A 21,525-nucleotide genomic window follows, 5' to 3' on the forward strand; every position below is an offset into this window, starting at 1 on the left:
TTTATGGAATGTACCCAGAATGAACTTTACACTGATGCTTCTTGGTCTCCTTCTTAATGCTTTTACATAGTTTGTGGATGTGGCTGAAACCCTCCAGCGGGGAGTCGATCGGTGCTTATTCTTTGTTTAAGACTTGCTACATTCCCACGTCTTTCCCCTCTGATGGGCAAATTGTCATCTTGGATTCAGTCTTTTTCTTAATTTCCTTAACAAAATTATCAGAAAACATTTTCCTTCTCCTATTTAGGTCTCCTTCTAGTCATCTTCCTGTACTTTTTGTTGTTGTTATTGTTTGTTTGTTTTACACTCCTGAAGATTTACCTAACTCAAATAGTTGATTGATCATTATGTACAGCATCTTATTAAACTCCACAATCCAGCCAGCCATGCTGGGGGCCCTTGAGAGGAGAAGGCCAGCACCTGGTATTTACTTCTGTTTAATCAACTATAGTACATAATGTCAAAACAATACATTAGAACCAATAGCTCTTAGGGTGAAAACTATCCATGTACAGATGGTGACCAGAATCATCAATTGAACTCTAGATGTATAAATACTGTAAGTACATATTCAAGTTGTGAATGGAGTAAGGATTCCCACAGAATTAACCTACTTTCAACAAGCTGTGCAAATAAAGAAAGTGAAACATAATATGTCCTATACATTTTCCACAATCTCCATTGCTGTAACATGAGAAATGGCTTTTTAAAAGGTAGAAATCCTCAATTGCTCTTAGCCCACAAAAGTCCATCAGTTTACAGCTGGATGCTTCTATCCATTCAGAATATTTGGTACTCTTATGGACAATAGTCTCACTGTTTAAGTTAATATATTTTATGTCCTTGGGACTAAAGTGCTTTTAAGCCATGAAATTACTTTGCTTTGGCCTTAATTTTACTTCTAAATACTTCTGTAAAAGGGTAATTGCTTTTAACATATATTTTCATTGCGATAAAACATTAAAATTTTCCTCCGTATTTTCGCAAAAGCAAAAATCATTTGTACAAGTCAAAAGTTGTTTAACAGATATATTGTTTCCAATTACAAAATATTGATGTTATTTCTAGAGGAACATAAAAAGTATAAAGCATAAAATAAAAATTACTCAAAATCAATGTATAGATAAATATTATTAATATTTGGGTTTCCACAAGCCATTATGCTCAATTAATATTTGACAAAGGAGGCAAGAACATACAATGGAGTCCAAGACAGTCTCTTCAATAAATGGTGTTGGGAAAATTGGACAGATATATACAAAAAATAAATAAACTAGATCACCAACTTACACCATACACAAGAATAAACTCAAAATAGATAAAAGACTTAAATGTAAGTCATGAAACTATAAAAATCCTAGAAGAAACTATAGGCAGCAAAATTTCAGATGTCTTTCACAGCAATATGTGTACAGCTACATCTCCTACAGCAAAGAAAACCAAGGAGATAATAAACAGATGAAACTAAATAAAAATAAAAAGCTTCTGCACAGCAAAAGAAAATGTCAACAAAATGAAAAGGGAGCACACTGTATGGGAGAACATATTTGGCAATGATACATATGATAAAAGGTTAATGCTGAAAAAATATAAGTAACTCATACAACTTAAAAAGGAAGACCAACAATCCAATTAAAAATGGGCAAAGGGCCTAAATAGACATTTCTCGAAAGTGGACATACAGAGGGCTAAGAGACATATGACGAAATGCTCAAAGTCACAGATCATTAGAGAGATGCAAATTAAAATGACAATGAGGTGCAAATTAAAATGAGAATGGCTACCATCAACAAATAAACAAATGGGAAGGATGTGGAGAAAAGGGAACCCTAGTACATTGCTGGTGGGAATGCAGACTGGTGAAACCATATGGAAAACAGTATGGGGTTTCCTTAAAAAATTAAATATGAAACTGCCATTTGACCCAGTGATCCTACTTCTAGGATTATATCCTAAGAAACTTGAAGCACCAATCAGAAAGAATGCATGCACCCCTATGTTCATAGCAGCACAATTTACAATAGCTAAGATCATGGACCAGCCCAAGTGTCCATCAGTAGATGAGTCCATTTACACCATGGAATACTATGCAGCAGTAAAAAAGAAGGGTCTCGCCGAGAGCGGTTTGGCTCAATGGACAGAGCGTCGGCTTGGGGACTGAAGGGTCCTGGGTTTGATTCTGGTCAAGGGCAGGTACCTTGGTTGCGGGCATATCCTCAGTAGGGGGTGTGCAAGAGGCAGCTGATCGATGACTCTCTCTCATCGATGTTTCTAACTCTCTATCTCTCTCCCTTCCTCTGTACAAAATCAATAAAATATTTAAAAAAAAAAGAAGGGTCTCTTCCCCTTTGAGGCAGCATGGAGGGACCTGGAGAGTGTTATGCTAAGCGAAATAAGCCAGTCAGAGAAAGACCAGTATCACATGATTTCTCTCATATGTGGAATCTAATGAACAAAATAAATTGATAAACAAAATAGATCCAGAGACATAGAAGCATAGAACAGACTGTGGAATCTCAGAGGAAAGGCAGGGGAGGGTGGATAGGTGGGAAATGATCAAGCAAGGAACTTGTATGCATATACATAACCCATGGATACAGACAATAAAGTAGTGAAGGCCTGGGGTAGGGGGTGAGGGCAGGCTAGAAGGAGTCAATGGGGGGACATATGTAATACTTTCAACAATAAAGATTTAACTTAAAAATATATTTAGATGTCCATATTCCCATAAAAATTACTTCCTTTTAAAAAAATATTTAAATATATCCATAAACTACATCTTTAAAAAGACAGAAATGTGTCATCTTTGGTTTGTATTTAAATTGGAAATAAAAAATACTAGAAGTGTGACTAGGTGATTATGCAAATTTTTTATTTTCTAGTACCTATTTTGGAGACTAATGATAAATAGCTCCATGAAACCCAGAATTGAAGACATTCTTAAGAAAAGTTCTTTGATAAAAAAACAACCACCTTAAATATGACTAATTATAAAATATCACCATAAAGAACAATAAAAGTTGAATAAATTCATCAAGATGTATCTCTAAAGTGAGAAAGAGCATCAAGAAACACAATAAAAAGTCCATCTATAATAATAAAAGTGTAATATGCTAATTAGATCGAACAACCTTCCAGACAACCATTCTATGACATCCACTGGTGCCAGTCCAGCCAAGGCGGGTGCGATGAGATTGGTCAGGGGCCAACCATCACCCATGATCGCCCTGCTGGGGAGGCCCAGGCCACGGGGTGAGCTGCGGCAGGTGGGCAGGGCCTCCCTCTGCATGGGAAGCTGGGTGCTAGAGGGAAGCCGGTTCTGGCAGCCGGGGGGGGAAGGAAGGCCTACTCTTGCACGAATTTCGTGCATTGGGTCTGGTATAATTATAAGTCCCAAAGAGTGAACCCTAGTATAAATTATGGACTTTAATAAATGATAATGTATCAATGCTGGTTTATCAATTTTAACACATATATTACACCAAAGCATCTATACTAATAAAAGAGTAATATGCTAATTAGACTGGACATCCTTCCAGACAAAGCCATGGTGGTGAGGCCAAGGCAGAAGCAGTTAGGGGTGATCTGGCTGTCATGGGAGAGAATTTAGGGGGATCAGGCTGACAGGGGAGAACAGTTAGGAGGATCAGGCTGTCAGGGAAGGGCAGTTAGGGGGATCAGGCCAACAGGCAGGCGAATGGTTAGGAGCCAGCAGTCCTGAATTGTGAGAGGGATGTCTGACTGCCAATCTAGGCCCGATTCCTGCAGTTGGATATCCCCCAATGGGTCCTGTGTTAGAGAGGGTGCAGGCCGGGCTGAGGGACACCCCTCTACCAAGCATGAATTTCGTGCACCGGGCCTCTAGTGATATTAATAATAGGGGAAGCCAAAACCGGTTTAGCTCAGTGGATAGAGCGTCGGTCTGAGGACTGAAAGGTCCCAGGTTCGATTCTGGTCAAGGGCATATACCTTGGTTGTGGGCACATCCCCAGTGAGGGGGCAAGAGGCAGCTGATCGATGATTCTCTCTCATTGATGTTTCTAACTCTCTATCCCTCTCTCTCCCTCTCTGTAAAAAATCAATAAAATATATTTTAGAAAAAAAAATAATAGGGAAAATTGAGGCAGGAGGGAGTATATGTACATTGGTCAGGGCAAACCTCAATACCTTTCTGATGGATTTCTGTCTACATGTTTGCTCATTTCTCTTTCTCTGCTGAGTCCTTAAATAAAAATCACAATACTTCTTTAGTTCCTTTCTTTTTCATTTTCTAGTCAACTATTCCTAAACTGATTCATCCATTCTATGCCTTCAACTGTTACTTATCACCTATCACTATTTCCTCCTCTCCCTCCACTAAAAATATCCACTTTCCCTGTGTTCCTATCTTGGCTCTATGTCTACCATTTTCTACCTATTTTCACTTGCTCTTTTAGGCACATCAGATAAGTCTGCAATGTTTTTACTTACTTCTCTGCCTTATTTCATCCTGTTCCCTCTGCATGGGCCCTCTATCTCATCTTTCTCTGTTTTATTCATCCTTGAAGGCCTACAGCAAATGCCACTAGCTTTGTGAAGACACTCCTAACTCAACATACACATTTATTTAGCATTTGCTTATAATCACACCTAGGTACTACATAGTCTGGTTTATTGTCATTATTGTCATTAGTTGTAAATTTTGCTTATTTCCATCACTAATCTGTGACTTCCTGTGAGGTAGGAAATAAGTATTATTCAACTTTACATTGCTCTGTTACTAAGTATGTACCGGTACTAGGAGCATAGAAGATAATAAGTACTTCAACTTGTCATTATCAGGCTTTGAGAAAAACTCCCACTATACTGCTTTTCACAAGGTATTTACTGAACTGAGTTGAAACATTGATGGGATTGGTTGTCTGCGAGAAACATTTTGAAATATTAAATTTTATGATTTAATGCTAATAGGATTTTAGTGCTGAAAGTAATGTTAGTTCTTGCTAAGTCATCAAGCAAGAAGCATCAAATTTAAAATGTAATAAAAATTTAGCCAAAACCGGTTTGGCTCAATGCCAAGACCGGTTTGGCTCAATGGATAGAGCGTCGGCTTTGGGACTGAAGGGTCCCGGGTTCGATTCCTGTCAAGGGCATGTACCTTGGTTGCGGGCATATCCCCAGTAGGGGGTGTGCAAGAGGCAGCTGATCGATGACTCTCTCTCATCGATGTTTCTAACTCTCTATCTCTCTCCCTTCTTCTCTGTACAAAATCAATAAAATATATTAAAAAAAATAAAATAAAATGTAATAAAAATTTAGAGAATTGTACTTATAAAAGCCTGTTAAATTTAACAAAGGCTGGTAATGAATCCTTTATATATACTGTATAATAATCTGCTTTGTGTTGATATTTTCTGCTGTGTTGCTGACAATTACCTGAAAGAGAAGTTGGGGTGCTTCACTGGGCTGGGAAAAGTTTAGCCAAATCAAAAAGCAGGTCTAATTAAGCAAGTTTATTCTATCCTATCTAATAAAAGCCTAAGCGACCGTTAACAGTGGAACGATCAGAATGACCAGAACGACTAGTTGCTATGATGCACAGTGACCACCAGAGGGGAAGACTCTCAATGCAGGAGCTGCCCCTAGTGATCAGTGTGCTCCAGAGGGTGTTTGCCGCTCAGCCAGAAGTTGGACTCATGGCTTGTAAGCGCAGCTGCCAAGGCATGGGGAGACTCTCCTGACTCTGAGGCAGCACTGCTGAGCGGTGGCAGCAGGCACAATGGGCCAGGATGAGTTCACACTGAAGAGTGCCTGGTCCTGATTCAGGCTCCTCCCTGGCTTCCTGCTACTTGGTGCACTACTGCATCTTCTGAGGGATCCGGGACTGTGAGAGGGATGTCCAGCTGCCAGATTAGGCCCAGTTTTGGTTCCGTTCTCGGTAGAAGGCAGTGAGTCTGAATAACTCAGTGACTCAGGGAAGTGCAGGGAACTCAGCGTGGTGAGCCTGCCACCACACTTGACTCACCCACTCAGTGGTGTTCACAGGACAGACTGTGCATGTGCAGCAGCTGATGAAGCTCAAGCAGCAGGCTGTGCAGCCTCAGAAGGTCATCCAGCCACAAGCTGGCAGTCAGACATCCCCCAAGGGGTCCCGGACTGAGAGAGGGCACAGGCTGGGCTGAAGGACACTAGGGGGGCGAGGGCATGTGCTGGGAGGCAGGAGCGGCTGGGGAGAGGTCAATGGGGGGAAAAGCAGAAATATGTAATACCTTCAACAACAAAGAATTTAAATTTTAAAGAACCCATCTTCAATTAATCTTGCAACTGACACTGGACCTGTTAATTTCTCCACTCACTCAGCATTGTGCTTGAGTGCCTACTGCGCACCAGGTATTATGTTAGGTACTGAGAATATAGCAACAGCCATAAATGATACATTTCTTGCTTTCCAAGAATGGGTTTTTAGAATTAGACCGTAAAAACCCCGTAAGTATAGAATGTTATAGGAGTATAGAGAGAAAGCACAAAATTGGTTCATAAATTTGCCTTACTTTATTCTTTATATTGCTCATATCATTCCTCATGACTGTAATAACTGTCTTGCTCTTTCACTGCCTATACTAGTAGAGTTCAGTTTAGGTTCTACGCAGTGTTTCCCAAAGTGTGGTTCGTGTACTCCCAGGGGTATGGGAAGAGTTTGGTGGGGGTATGAGTTGCACCGGAGTTTGGTGGGGATATGCACTGCACCGTGCTCAGCTGCGTCTAATTCTACGTTCTCATGAGTACGAGGGGTACTCAGCATTATGAAAATTATAGAAGGGGTACACATATGTCAAAAGTTTGGGAAACACTGTTCTACAGAGTTCCACCTCCTTAGAGAAGTCTTCCTGCACCATCCCCAAGACATCATAAATATAATATTTATTGATCATATAATATTTTCTGGGTCCTTATACATAAAACCTTTTGAGAAAGTGGTGATTATGCCCACTTTACCAAGGAGGAAATGAAGCTGAGAAAGAATAATTAGTCTTTCAGTCAAGATGGCAGCACAGGTAAATGTAGTACTCTCAACTCTGATTGCACAGATTGCATGTCCATGAAGCCAATATTGATTGAAATATTTTATTTCTAAATGAATTTAAATATGTCTTTGAATAAGCAATATATCTGAGGACATGAAATCACAAGTTCTTTTCTCCACCTGCATGACTTTGAGCAAATAATGTGTTATTCTTCAGGCTCTCAGACTTCAATTGAATGTTTCCATCTTTCCCTTATACTGTCCTGATTTTAAAAAGCTAGAAAAGTAAATTACATTTTGCTCAACAATTCCAGATTCAGTTTAAAGAAAAGTTCAGTGAAAATACATTCCATAATCACCTGGCTTTCTAGACATAAATGTAAGTGTGGAACAGATTGTCCTGTTCAAAAGGTTTCTACCCCAAGAGGAACTATGGTTGACTGAGGGAAGGGGGGAGGGATTGAGTAGTTAGATTTGGGGGAGATGGCTGTGGTTTGTTGGGGCACACATCTAGGGCATGCATCACGGTTCATTGGGGCATGCATCTGGTCTGTATCTGCCTCACATAAATAACGAGAGGTCCGGAATAAAAGCCATCAGCCTCCCAACTCTCTCTCAGAATAAATGAGTCGAAAGGTAGTTTGTAAATTACAACTGCAGTTGCTTAAAATTAACTTTAAATAGCTTTTTGTCCACAGCTAATTTAATTGCCTTAATAAATGAAGGTCATCTATATAGATTGCCTAAGGGAAATATTCAAATAGTAAGTTATTTATACTACTTCCTATTTAACCAGAAAAAAAAAAAAATACTTTCATCAGGGTTCACGTAGCTAAAGCATGGAACACTTTTGCTATTTTATAACTATTACAGTAATAGATAAAAAAATATTTACTGAATATAGAATAAGATGAAATAACCTAGTTTTAAAGGAAAGCAGTTTTGCTGAAACCGGTTTGGCTCAATGAATAGAGCGTCAGCCTATGGACTGAAAGGTACCAGGTTCGATTCCAGTCAAGGGCATGTACCTTGGTTGCGGGCACATTCCCTGTAGGGGGTGTGCAAGAGGCAGCTGATCCATGATTCTCTCTCATCGATGTTTCTAACTCTCTATCGCTCTTTCTTCCACTCTGTAAAAAGTCAATAAAATATATATATTTAAAGAAAAGCAGTTTGCCAAAACCGGTTTGGCTCAATGGATAGAGCGTCGGCTTGGGGACTGAAAGGTCCCGGGTTCAATTCCGGTCAAGGGCATGTATCTTGGTTGAGAGCATATCCTCGGTGGGGGCTGTGCAAGAGGCAGCTGATCGATGACTCTCTCTCATTGATGTTTCTGACTCTCTATCTCTCTCCCTTCCTCTCTGTACAAAATCAGTAAAATATATTTAAAAAAAAGAAAAGAAAAGCAGTTTTGCCCAGCTGGTGTGGTTCAGTGGTTGAGCATTGACCTATGACTCAGGAGATCAAAGCTTGATTCCCAGTCAGGGCACAAGCCTGGGTTGTGGACTGGATCCCCTGCATGAGGCAGCCAATTAATGATCTCTCTCATCATTGATGTTTCTATTGCTCTCTTCTCTTCCTCTTTGAAATCAATAAAAAAAATTTTTTTTTTAAAGAAAAGCAGTTTAAATTGGGGTGGTGGGCTGCTAAATGTTACTGAATGTAGTAAATTCTACTATTCATTATTCTATTACTAAGAAAAGTTAACTGACATTTCTCTTTTTAACCCAGTACAATATAATGATTATAGTTTCATATATGACCCTGAGCCTCATGTAGTAATTAAAATTTTTAAATGTGTCATTACATTCAATTTTATTTTTATGGCATTATATTTCAGTGCTTTGATTTAACTTCCAGAACATTATATTTATAGTGTACATATGGTTTTTGATTATCAAAATGTCCCTATAAACTCTGACCAAATATACTCTAAGTGAAGATTTTATTTAGTTATTTTCTAGATTAAGATTTCTAAACTTCTCTATATAATACATGGTTAAAAATGTATTTCTACTCTTTAAAAAAAAAAAAACTTTACTATTGTCAAATAAGTATACTACATTTATTTATTTTTCCAGATCCCTGACCTTCGAGGGTTATAAAAATAACTTTTGTTGCCTTCTTGTGTCACAAGCCCTTCTATCAAAACAAAGTGTATTCTTATAGAAATTGCATGATGCAGGTGTAAATTTTATCCCTGTGCAGATGGGTGATATACTAGTTTGGTAATAGGAGGTGGGGGCGTGGGAAATATAATCCCAGACCAATTTTCATGGCATTGTTGAAGCACAGAACAATCCAAGAGCCCACCTGGAACCTTCCACATTAAAAAACACTCGGTGCATGGAAAGATGCACCAACCTAACCTTCTAAAATGATGGTGCATCTAGCTTTATTTCTCAAAGAAAACTATTTAACGCTATAACTAATGCAAAAAGAGATTTTTAAAACTTCTCTTTCAATTTAATTTTCTGGACATAAAATTGTAGAAATCAAATTTTTCTTACACCTACTCTTCTTTCCCCTGTATTTGACTTACACGCTTCCCAAGGCATTAAACTCTGTATCCAGAGACTAATTTTATCAGTGACGACATTAATCCAAGCTTTACCTAAAAGAAGTAAATCTTTGTTGCTAATCGAAGAACCTATAAATTATCATTGTCAGCATTGATCACCTGTTATCTGGGAAGCTGCACTGGAAGAATGAAGCCAAAGAGAAACAATTCTGTTAATGAACTTGGTGGATTGAGGAAACGCTATGGTTGCAATGTTTCCTGAGTTTGAGCAGGGCAACTGACAAAAAATTTCCCATTGTTTCCTTATGTGTAAGATGTTAAAGTGTAGGCAGGCAGATGGCATTACAAGTGTCATCATAGCTGGTGGGACTTTGTACCCAAAGGCTAGTCTCTGCCAGTATGGAGGGAACTTTCTAGTAAAGTGTCCTGAGCAGGTCCTTTGACTTGCCCAATTCAAGATTTACATCAGTGATTTAGATCATGATCTTGAAGGGCTTTAAAAATATTTTTAACTGATTTTTTAGAAAGAGGAAGAGAGAGAGAGAGAGAGAGAGAGAGAGAGAGAGAGAGAGAGAGAGAGAGAGAGAGATTTGTTGTCCCACTTATTTATGCATTTACTGGTTCACTGTTGTTTGTGCCCTGTCAGGGATCCAAACCACAACCTTAGAGTGTTGGGATGATGCTCTAACCAAATGAGCTATCTGGCCAGAGCTTGAAGGTTTTTTTTTTTTTTTTTGGGGGGGGGGGGGGTTTAAAGCAAAATCTTCACAGAAGACAAATATGTATATAAAATAGATGAAAATGGAATGGCTTTGGTGAAGTGTGGTTTAAACAAAGACACTTCCACACATCTGTGGGTCTTTCCAGCTCAGTTAGAGTTCTATTGACCCAGGTTAATAACACGAGCTAACTTTTATCGGGACTCATTATATGCCAGGCATTGTGCTAAGAACTCTGGAATCTATTATCTCATATAATCATCATCACACTTTTCTCTGAGAAAGAGTCCCTTTTAGTTCCATTTACAGATAACGAAACTAAAAGTGGGAGTTATTGAGTTAATTGGTATGTTAATTAATGATGTCCTTTAGCAGCAGAACTAGACAGACTGACCCACACACTCATAATGATGCTGGGCCTTGACACCAGGTTTCCTGACTCGAAAGCCCAGGCTTTTCACTGCCATGTTTTTTAACCTCCTATGAACGATTGTCTGTTACAGGTGTCAAATGTTGGGCAGTGCAGGGAGGTGAGGGGAACAACAGCAGCATTGGGCTCACTCAAAGCAGCCCAAACCTCAAAGCCCACCTTCCAGCCAACCACACGGAATTGATCTGTATCTGCTTTCCCATCTCTTATCTCCATCTCTTTCCTCCTCCTGCCTCTCTTCCTCTCCCAGCTGCTCATCTGTGACTTCTCTTTGTCTGCAGCAACCCTTGGTCAAATTTGGCACCTTGTGGTTAAGCACAGGCTTCACCCTATGATGTTCCCACTGCTTCTCTGATTGAATCTGACACTTACTTCTGCTTTCTAGGAGCCCACGTATCTGTTTTCGGTTTTGTGATGCAACAGGTGTGGCCACCAGAAGGGCAGAAGTGGGCCAACTGTTGGCACTGTGAAAAGTAAGTGAACATCAAATGTATTCTGTTCCCTTTACTTAGAACAAAAACATAAGATATTTCCCTTTTGTTTTATTTCTCTTTTTTGAGGTAAAATAAGGTGCTCTAGTTTCCACACTTATATGGGAACTTCATCCTTCCTAATAATTCACTGAGCAAAAGTACTTCAACATTGCTTTGAAATGAAAAAATTTGCTTCAGTTAGTACATAGTCACTAACTGAATACTTGTAAGAAGTGTGAAAACTGCTTATTTTTTCTTGCACACACACACACACACACACACTCATAGTAAATACCTCAAATGCAATAGGCAATTAGTATTTGTGAAGAATTCAGTGTATGGAAAGAATCTTTCCGCAACAACCAACAAAAACACATATAAAGAAAAATGTGCTTTCAAAGAGAATTTTAAAAGTATTTTCTCTCTCTAACAGGTTTGGCTCAGTGGATAGAGCATCAGCCCTCGGACTGAAGGGTCCCAGGTTTGATTATGGCCAAGGGCATGTACCTTGGTTGCGGGCACATCTCCAGTAGGAGGTGTGCAGGAGGCAGCTGATTGATGTTTCTAATTCCCTATTCCTCTCCCTTCCTCTCTGTAAAAAAATCAATAAAATATGTTTTTTAAAGTATTTTCTCCCTGATACTTCCAAAGTTCTCTCCATGATAGGGTCCAAATGAACTATGAGTTCAAAGAATCTGAGTTGCTACAGGAGCCTGGTTTTAGCTCTCATCACATTGGGCTCCTGAAAATAAGCTCTGAAGAAGACCGAGAGATGAAGCAACCAGAAGCACCTACCTCCTTGTCACCCAGAACTTTCTATCAGGGGATAATATTCTTTTCTTTTTTTTATCTTCACCCAAGGATATGTTAAGAGAGAGGAAAGGGGGGGGGGGGGAGAGAGAGAGAGAGAGAGAGAGAGAGAGAGAGAGATCTATGCGAGAATGAAACATTGATCTCTTGCCTCTCGTATGTGCCGACCGGGGATCAAATCCTCAACCTGGGTATGTGCCCTGACCAGGAATCAAATTGGCAACCTTTTTGTATAGGATGATGCTCCAACCAACTGAGACACCTGGCCAGGGCAAGGGGCTAATGTTCTTTCAAGCGCTTCACTCCTATGTCCACCATGACATCAAATATTCTCTAATTCCCTGGGTTCAGGGGAGTGCCCACCTCTCTGGAGAAACTTTGAAGTAGGAAGCACTGCCCTTTTGCTGGCTGAAGGCTCAGATTACATACTTTCTGTCTGGGTTTCAGTCACAAAATCAGTAACATTTCTGGAGCTTGGAACTAATTAAGAGACTATGTAGGAGTCAGACAGTTGGAGGCCCAAATATCCCTTTAATTACTAATAGAGTCTAGTTTGGAGGATGTACAGTACTTTAGCAGCAGAACTAGACAGACTGACCCACACACTCATAGGCAGAGAAACAGGAAGGAGGATGCTCATCTATTTCAAAATTCACCAATCAGGTAACTCACTCTGCCTGCCATGCGGTGGTGTGAAAGAAGAATGGTCTGAGGTAAGAATATATACGGACTGGCCTGACCATCTATGTGGTCAGGAGCATGGAAGAAAAGGATTGGATGACAGGAGACAAGGAACATAGAGGACAGAGAGAGTAGGCATCAAGTATGGAGATTTCTGTGTTATGTTCATGCCTGCCAGAGCATCTACCACGGAAGTGCTGAACAAAGTGGGCAAAATTTCTCAGCTAGTTAGTGTTAGCCAGCCTTTGCTATTGCCATGATGGGCACATGAACAGACTGGCCGTTGTGGCCAAAATGAAGACTATGCATTGACACGAAGCATGGAATTCTACTTCCCAGTGCCAGTCTAGCTGCTGCTGCTTCTAAACATCCAGCTGTCAGCAACATAGACAAAACAGGGGTCCGCATGTGGAACTATTCCTTAAAGAGGTCAGTTTGAGGGCCCCTTCCATCCTGGAAGAGCCAGTGGTTCACCTTGGAGAGGATGGACACTAATCCCAGGCATGGGATTACCTTTCCTGTTTGCGGAGCCACAGCCAGTGCTGTTTTTGGGGATGGGTTATGGAAAGCTTGATCCCTGGATATGAAATCCCACTCAGCACAGCCTCTGACTAGAGGATTCATTTCATAGGAAAAAAGGTGTGGGGATGAGTCTGTGACTTTATTTCTTGTTTGAATGACGTGGTTTGAAAATAAGGTAGGTTTCCCATTTTTCATTTGGCATTACCTAAGTAGTCATTGTGGAATTGTTTTTTGTTTTTGTTTTAAATATATTTTATTGATTTTTTACAGAGAGGAGGAGAGAGGGATAGAGAGCTAGAAACGTTGATGAGAGAGAAACATCGACCAGCTGCCTCTTGCAAACACCCTACCGGGAATGTGCCCACAACCAAGGTACATGCCCTTGACCAGAATCGAACCTGGGACCTTTCAATTCGCAGACCAACGCTCTACCACTGAGCCAAACCGGTTTCGGCCATTGTGGAATTGTTACATTAAAAAAAAAATTAAAAAAAATGGAGAGGATCCAAGATGGCTGCTCAGGTAGACACCTAACCGCAGCAGCAGACAACAATTTCAATGGAATACAACTAAAATGTAGAGTGGACATCGCCCAGAGCTACAGGTAGTCGACTGACTGAAAATTCTACAACAAGAAGGAAAGAGAAAACCAGAAGGAAAATCAGAGGAGCTGAAAAAAAGCCTAAAATACTGAGACATGCTGCGTGCGCGCGCGGAGAGGTCGCAGCCAGACAGGAGGAGAGGGCTGGGTGCTGCCTGGCATTCCCTAGCAGGAAGGAAATAAAACCCCCAGCCTGGGCTGAACCCCCGAACCGGCAGCGCTGACCCCCAGTTATGAGCCAGACCCTGGGGACTCAGGCTCCGGCAGGGGGAGATGGGGCTGTGAGGCGGAATCCCAAGCGAGCAGCGAAAAGCAGGGCCCCCGTAGTCGCGCGCACATTGTGCGCAGAGGACTGAATGTTGACTCTGATGCTGGAGTACCCTAGCGTGAAGAAACAAAGCCTCCAGAGGCACTGAGCCTCAGTCCGGACTGCTCTGAACCCCAGTCCTGGACCAGACCCTGGGGACCCAGGCTTGGGCAGGGGGAGACGGGGCTGTGAGGCGGAATCCCAGGGGAGTGGAGAAAAGCAGAGCCCCCAGAGTCGTGCGCACTGCGCGCAGAGGACAGTCTGTTGACTCTGATCCTAGACTCCCCTAGCGAGAAGGAGAAAAAAAAAGCTCCAGACTGGAGGAATGCGACAGGGAGCAGGAGCCCCTGCTGGACACCAGCCAGCCGGGCGCCCGCAGGGAGCCGGGCAACGGGGCCCCCAGGGGGGGGGTGCCCCTGAGCCATCGACCTCTGAGCGCGGGCAACGGAGCCAAGGCTGGGGGCTGCTTCCTGGGCGGCGCCGACCCCGGCAACAGGCTGGAGCAGCGCGGGAGCCCGCAGAGAACAAAGGGGTGCCACAGGCCAACCTGCTGAGCTCCCAGGACAAGGAGGAAGAAACCAAAGTTCTCAATGTGAAGAAATCAAGTGAGAGCAAAAGATAGTAAAATTACTTAAGAAAGAATACAAAGAAGATCTTGAAAAATCAAAGACTAAGTCAGAACTCAACTCACCAGCCAACATTGCAACATAAATGTGTTTTAAAAAAAAAAAAGGACAGAATGTTGGAACAGCAGCGGCCAGGCCTAGAGTGCCCAGGCACAAAGCAGCAACGGCCAGGCCCCAGAGCAGCAACAACCAGAACCAGAGCAACAACAGCCAGCACTGGAGCAGCCAGACCTGGGGCAGTGGTAGCCAGGCCTGAGGTGGAGGCAGCCAAGCCCAGGGAGGCCAGTCCAGGAACACCCAGACCCGGAGTGGCCGAGCTCGGAGAAGCCGGGCCCAGAGCAGCCGGGTTGGGAGCAGCCAGGTCCAGAACAGCAGTAGTCAAGCCCGGAGCATCCAGGCTGGGAGCGGCCAGACTCGGAGCGGCCGAGCCTAGAGCAGCCGGGTCTGGTGCAGCCATGCCAGGAGCAGCGGCTGCCAGGCTGGGAGCAGCCAGGCCCGGAGCAGCCGGGTGTGGTGCGGCCAGGCCCGGAGCAGCGGCTGCCAGGCTGGGAGCGGCCAGGCCCGGAGCAGCCGGGTGTGGTGCGGCCAGGCCCAAAGCAGCGGTTGCCAGGCTGGGAGCGGCCAGGCCCGGAGCAGCTGCTGCCAGGCTGGGAGCGGCCAGGCCCGGAGCAGCCAGGTGTGGTGCGGCCAGGCCCAAAGCAGCAGTTGCCAGGCTGGGAGCGGCCAGGCACGGAGCAGAGGCTGCCAGGCTGGGAGCGCCCAGGCCCGGAGCAGCCGGGTCTGGTGAGGCCAGGCCCGGAGCAGCAGCTGCCAGGCTGGGAGCGGCCAGGCCCGGAGTGGCCGGGCCCAGAGCAGCCGGGCCCAGAGCAGCCGGGTCGGGTGCGGCCAGGCCCGGAACAGCAGCAGCCAGGTCCAGAGCAACTAGGTCGGGAGCGGCGGTGACCAGACTCGGAACAACTGATTGTGGAACAAACCAGAACAACAGAGGCCAGGCCAGGAGCAGCCAGGCCCAGAACAGCTCGCTCCTCGCCTGCCCCTACCCCACGGCTGCCTCTCAGACATGGCTGGAAACTTTTGTGGGAACTTGAGGGTCTGCTGAATCAAGTGATGAAGGCTTAGATCTGGATGTGTTGAGTTAGTATAGCGCTGGGGTGTTGATCTGTGAGTGCTATGGGTGGGGCCTGGATGAGGCTGGTTGACCTATTTGGAAATGTCTTTTGTGTGAAATGTATCATTGGGCATGTGGTGGTATTATTGATATGAGAAAATGCTAAGTAACTGATTTACTATCTGAAAAGGGATTTACTATCGGGCAAAGGGAGGGAGGAAGAGACTGAACATAAACTGCACCTATGAATGAGGACAATTGGGGATGGGGAAGGGGCCAAGGGTCGGGTGGGAACCTGGTGGAGGTGGGGAGAAATGAGGAACCTTTGTAATAATATGAACAATAAAGATTGATTTAAAAAGAAAAAAAAAATGCTGCCCTACCTAGTTTGGCTCAGTGGATAGAGCATCAGCCTGTGAACTGAAGGGTCTCAGGTTCGATTCTGGCCAAGGGCACATGTCTGGATTTCGGGCTTGATCCCCAGTAGGGGGCATGCAGGAGGCAGCTGATCAATGATTCTCATCATTGATGTTTCAATTTCCCTCTCCTTCTTCCTTCCTCTCTGAAATCAATAAAAAAATATATATTTTTTTTAAGTGCTGTTATAGGCTGAATTGTATCACTTTCAAAATTCATGCTAAAGTTTTAACTCTTAATACCTCAAAATGTGACTACACTTGGAAATAGGGCCTTTAAAAAGGTAATTAAGTGGGGGAGGGTGTAAAATGAGGTCATTATGGTGACCCTAATCCAATGTGACTGGTGTCCTTATAAAAAGAGATTAGAACACAGACAAGCACAGAGAAAAGATGGCCGTCTGCAAGCCAAGGAGAGAGACTTCAGAAGAAAACCATCCCTGCCAACACCTTGATCTGAGACTTCCAGCCTCCAGACTGTGAGGAAATCCCTTTCTGTCCTTTAAGCCACCTGGTCTGTGTTATTTGTTATGATAGCCCTAACACACTAATTCACTTGTTAGTAATAATTAGCATTTATACAGGCATTCCTTGGAGATATTGTGGTTTTGGTCCCAGACCATCACCACAATGCAATTATCGTAATAAAGTGAGTCAAAATCTTTTCTGCTTTTCTGCTGGTGGAGGGTCTTGCCTTTAATTTGTAAAAAAAACATGACATCTGTGAAGCACAATAAAGCAAAGTGAGATAAAACCAGGTATGCTTGTAACGGTTAATTTTAGGTTACACACTGAGTGGCCAGATTATTATGATCTCTGAACGCATAATAATCTGGCCACTCAGCGTATATGCAAATTGTCCCATCAACCAGGAGTTCGACCAGCAGGCAGGCCGGCCAACTGCCCATGTCCATATCCCCTCCCCCTGGCCAGGAAGTCCGGACCTCTCCTATGCATGAATTCATCCACCAGAGCCTCTATACACACACACACACACACACACACACAAGTGGCCAAATTATTATGCATTCAGAGATCATAAAAATCTGGCCACTCAGTGTATACCTTAATTGAATCTCATCACAACGCTATGAGGCGATGAGTCAGGTGTTATAGGTTTTCAGTTAGGGAACTGAGTGCGTGGGAATCGCTAACATCACATAGTGACAGTTAGGTTTCAACCCAAGTATTTGGACTCCAACTCCTCTCTATTAAACGGGACCTTCTCTATTTAAAAATTATCAGTGACTAAATTCTTTGCTTAGAAAGGCATATCAGGTTTCTCTCATTCTGTTGTGCCCGAGCTTTCCTGCCATCTACCATCATTCACCCTCAACCCGTGCTGTATCAACGTGAAAGTACCACTTCATAGGTCAAATGCACCTTGCTCTCTCATGCCACTGAGTGAACTGTTTCCCCAGATGAGATGCTTTTGCTCCTCTCAGAACTTGACAAATTACTACACATTCTTCAAAATCCATATTAAATATCACCTCCTCTGTGAGCCCTACCCTGACTTTCTCTCCTCTGGGCTCCCATATATATATATATATATATATATATATATATATATATATATATATATATATTTTTTTTTTTTTTTTTTAAACGACCTTCACACCCAAATAGGGAATGCAAGTCTCTCTTTTTTTTTATTGATTTTGTACAGAGAGGAAGGGAGAGAGATAGAGAGTTAGAAACATCTATGAGAGAGTCATCGATCAGCTGCCTCTTGCACACCCCCTACTGGGGATATGCCCGCAACCAAGGTACATGCCCTTGACAGGAATCGAACCCGGGACTCTTTGGTCCCCAAGCCGACGCTCTATCCATTGAGCCAAACCGGTCTCGGCTGGGCTCCCATATTTTGCATAGGATTCATTTCTAAGCAAATTAACAGAATGAACTGGTTAGGGCTTTGGAGCCAGGCAGATATATGTAGAGTCAAATCCTGGCTCTGCTGTGCTTCATTCAGTCAAATGGCTTTTACTGAGAATGAATTGCATGAAATACATTGAGCCACATTCTAGGAATACAAAGATGGCATAGCCATGCTCACTCTGAAAGAAATTCAGTCCTAATGCAATCTAGTCGAGGATTCAGGCATAAACTAAATGCAAATTTAGAGACAATGCACTGCTAGAGATGGACAGGAAGCAGTAGGCGAGGCATTGTCCCTCCTCTAGGTCAAGGAAGGCTTTTTGAAGGACAAACAGGAATTAGATGAAGGCAGATAGAAAATTTTAGGTAGAGGGGCGGGAGCCGCTGCCACCCCGGGAGCCCCCGGGGCGGCGGAGGGCGGAGGGCCCTTTTTGTTTGCTCCTCCCGGGCAGCAGCGCCCTCATTTCCCAGCCAAGGTCACAGAGGGAGTGACGCCCTCCCGAGCCCCGGCCGCCGCGTGCGCCACCTGAGCCCACCTGAGCGGCCGGATCGTCTTTCCCCCGGGAGGTCCGGGCAGTACACAGCGCCTTCCCCGGGGAGTGAAGAGATTTCTCTCTCGAATAGTGGGGGAAACTCTTTTTGGACTTTTTTTTTTTTTTCTTCTTAAAAAAAAAAATTACTGACTTTTTACAGAAATAGTTAGAAACACCTTTGAGAGAGAAACATCCACCAGCTGCCTCCTGCTTACTGGGGATATGCCCGCAACCAAGATCAACCCTGGTCAAGATGACAACCTCCCAAAAGCACCGAGACTTCGTGGCCGAGCCCATGGGGGAAAAGCCAGTGGGCAGCCTGGCGGGGATCGGTGAAGTCCTGGGCAAGAAGCTGGAGGAGAGGGGCTTTGACAAGGCCTACGTGGTCCTGGGCCAGTCCCTGGTGCTGAAGAAGGACGAAGACCTGTTCCGGGAGTGGCTGAAGGACACGTGTGGCGCCAACGCCAAGCAGTCCGGGGACTGCTTCGGGTGCCTGCGCGAGTGGTGCGACGCCTTCTTGTGATGCTCTCTGGGGAGCCCCCGACCCCTGACCCCCGCCTCGAGTCTCCAGAGTTTGCAGCTGAGTGGGGGTGCTCCCTTGTCTTCTACCAAGGAAACGATTGCTGTCTGCCCACCACCAATGGCCTCCGGGTCTTTGGGGGAGTTCTCTCCCCTCACCATTTCACCTTTTTTGGAATTCTCACTCTTGCATGCATCTCCCTTCTCCTTCCCGCCAGTTTCAGGTCAACAACCAGCTTTTCTGAGTGGATTTCTGGCCCCTACCCTCACCCCTGGTCTGTTTAATGACGTTTGGCTTCTCTTTTGGCAAAACCGTCACTGTCCGTATAAAGTTTTTTAAATCAATAAAGTCAGTAGTAAAAAAAAAAAAAAAAGAAAAGAAAATTTTAGGTAGAGGAGTTAAGTGTACAGAGGAGAGCGAGAGAATGGCAACATAACTATCTCTCTAAGCTTCTTGTCTCCTCATCTGCAAATGGAGAGATGCACATCTCCCTATTGGGGTTGGTGGTTGGGTTAAATGACATATCATATGTAAATCATGTAGTAAAGTGCCTGACGTTGAGTGAATGTTCAAAATCTTGAGGCTATGATTATCATGTTGTGATTCTTTCTATGTTTCTGACTCTCCTGTTTGGACATGGGGGTTCCTCAAGGGCCAGAAACAGTCTGATTCACCTTTGCTTTGTATTATTACCTCCTGGCACTTTGCCTGGCACCTAGTGAGCACTCAGTACATATTTATTATAGCTTATGAATGGATAAAGAATTCAGCATGTGTCTTAGAATATCATCTAGTCTAAAACAAAAGTATGAAGGTTAAAAAGGGAACAAAAAAATGATAGCTCCCCTTAAAAATTCTTCAAGCTTTTCAAAACTTTCCCTTTTATTTTATTAAATATATATTTTATTGATTTTGTACAGAGAGGAAAGGAGAGAGACACAGAGTTAGAAACATCGATGAGAGAGAGTCATCGATCAGCTGCCTCTTGCACACCCCCCACTGGGGATGTGCCCACAACCAAGGTACATGCTCTTGACCGGAATCAAACCCGGGACCTTTCAGTCCCCAAGCCAACGCTCTATCCATTGAGCCAAACCGGTTTCGGCAAAAACTTTCGCTTTTAAAATTAATAGAAAAAAGTGGGGCTTCCTCCAGGGATTTGCCTTCTAATTTATCAGAAATTAGCAAGCCTGCCCTGACCAGTTTTGCTCAGTGGATAGAGTGTTGGCCTGTGGACTGAAGGGTCCCAGGTTTGATTCCTGTTGAGGGTATGTACCTTGGTTGTGGGCACATCCCCAGTAGGGGGTGTGCAGAAGGCAGCTGATAGATGATTCTCTCTCATCGATGTTTCTAACTCTCTATCCCTCTCCCTTCCTCTCTGTAAAAAAATCAATTATATATATATATATATATATATATATATATATATATATATATATGTGTGTGTGTGTGTGTGTATATGTATATATATATATATATGTATATTTAAAAAAAAGAAAGAAAGAAATTACCAATCCTGCTACCTTGAAACACCCAGAGAGCAACAGGTCTAGGATGAATTGATTTTGATAGAAAAAGGGGAGGAATAAGTACAGGTCAGACCAAGTATAAATCCAAATCCTCTGATCTTTTCCCCTTCAACAATGATCAATACTTTATTACAGAGGATTTAAAGATATACTTAGCATCGAGAAGTTGCTCAGTGACAGAAGGCTAGAACACCAATGTCTTAAGAATTCCCTCTTTTTCCCATTGGCAAGTTTTAAAGTAGGATCCTGGGAACATGGTGAAAAACCTTATTTTAATAAATGTTGTAAATACAATGTGTATAAATAGAAGTGTCTAAGTTTTTATTTCAACCATTCTTTTTGTTGTGGGGTCGAACCCTGGGTTCAAAATAAAACCACCGGAGGCTGATTAATTAATTTTGAAAAAGCAGGCAAGGATTTATTGAACTGGCCAGGACAGCCGCCAGAGCACCACACGCAGATGGTCCCCACACGACTGCACCGTTTCAGGGGTAGGCAGTCCCTTTAAAGGTTCAAACCACAGGAATTTTCCTTTTGTTCCTAAGTCCTAAATACTAAATTCTAAAGACTGGGGACAGCCCGCAGAGTAGGTTCCCAGTCACATCCTGCAGGACATTGGAATGTGGCCCTATCTTGCGATAGCGATAACACAGAAGCAGAGCTCAGCGGTTAGTCTCTAAAGATTATCTACAGTTTCTATCCCTGAAGCTACTGAGTCAGTGGGAATCAATTTCCTGTGGTCTTGGTCCCAGGCAAGGGAGAATTGCCTTAGCCTCCAGGTCTCCACCTGGAAGCTGAGGTAAGTACCCTGTGTTTTAATCAGATGCAGGGGCCAAACTAGAAGG

General features: G+C 43.3%; 1 protein-coding gene and 1 long non-coding RNA gene across 2 annotated transcripts in view; one reads left to right on the forward strand and one right to left on the reverse strand.

Annotated features, from left to right (window-relative positions):
• LOC118724350 overlaps positions 1 to 20,189 on the reverse strand; it is a 40,459-nt gene extending 20,270 nt beyond the window's left edge. Inside the window, exons 1-3 of the long non-coding RNA XR_004989563.1 lie at positions 20,178 to 20,189; positions 15,739 to 15,740; positions 9,516 to 9,520 (exon numbers count right to left, since the gene is read on the reverse strand). This is a non-coding gene — a long non-coding RNA (uncharacterized LOC118724350). The remainder of the gene's footprint in view (positions 1 to 9,515; positions 9,521 to 15,738; positions 15,741 to 20,177) is intronic.
• Positions 18,791 to 19,534, forward strand: LOC118724349 (barrier-to-autointegration factor-like). The gene has a single exon (XM_036447505.2). The coding sequence runs from the start codon at positions 18,885 to 18,887 to the stop codon at positions 19,152 to 19,154; it is 270 nt and encodes an 89-aa protein (XP_036303398.1). The 5' UTR covers positions 18,791 to 18,884; the 3' UTR covers positions 19,155 to 19,534.
• Positions 20,190 to 21,525: the final 1,336 nt, after the last annotated feature.

The sequence above is a fragment of the Pipistrellus kuhlii genome, unplaced genomic scaffold (assembly GCF_014108245.1).
Source record: "Pipistrellus kuhlii isolate mPipKuh1 unplaced genomic scaffold, mPipKuh1.p scaffold_m20_p_2, whole genome shotgun sequence".
Classification (NCBI taxonomy): domain Eukaryota; kingdom Metazoa; phylum Chordata; class Mammalia; order Chiroptera; family Vespertilionidae; genus Pipistrellus; species Pipistrellus kuhlii.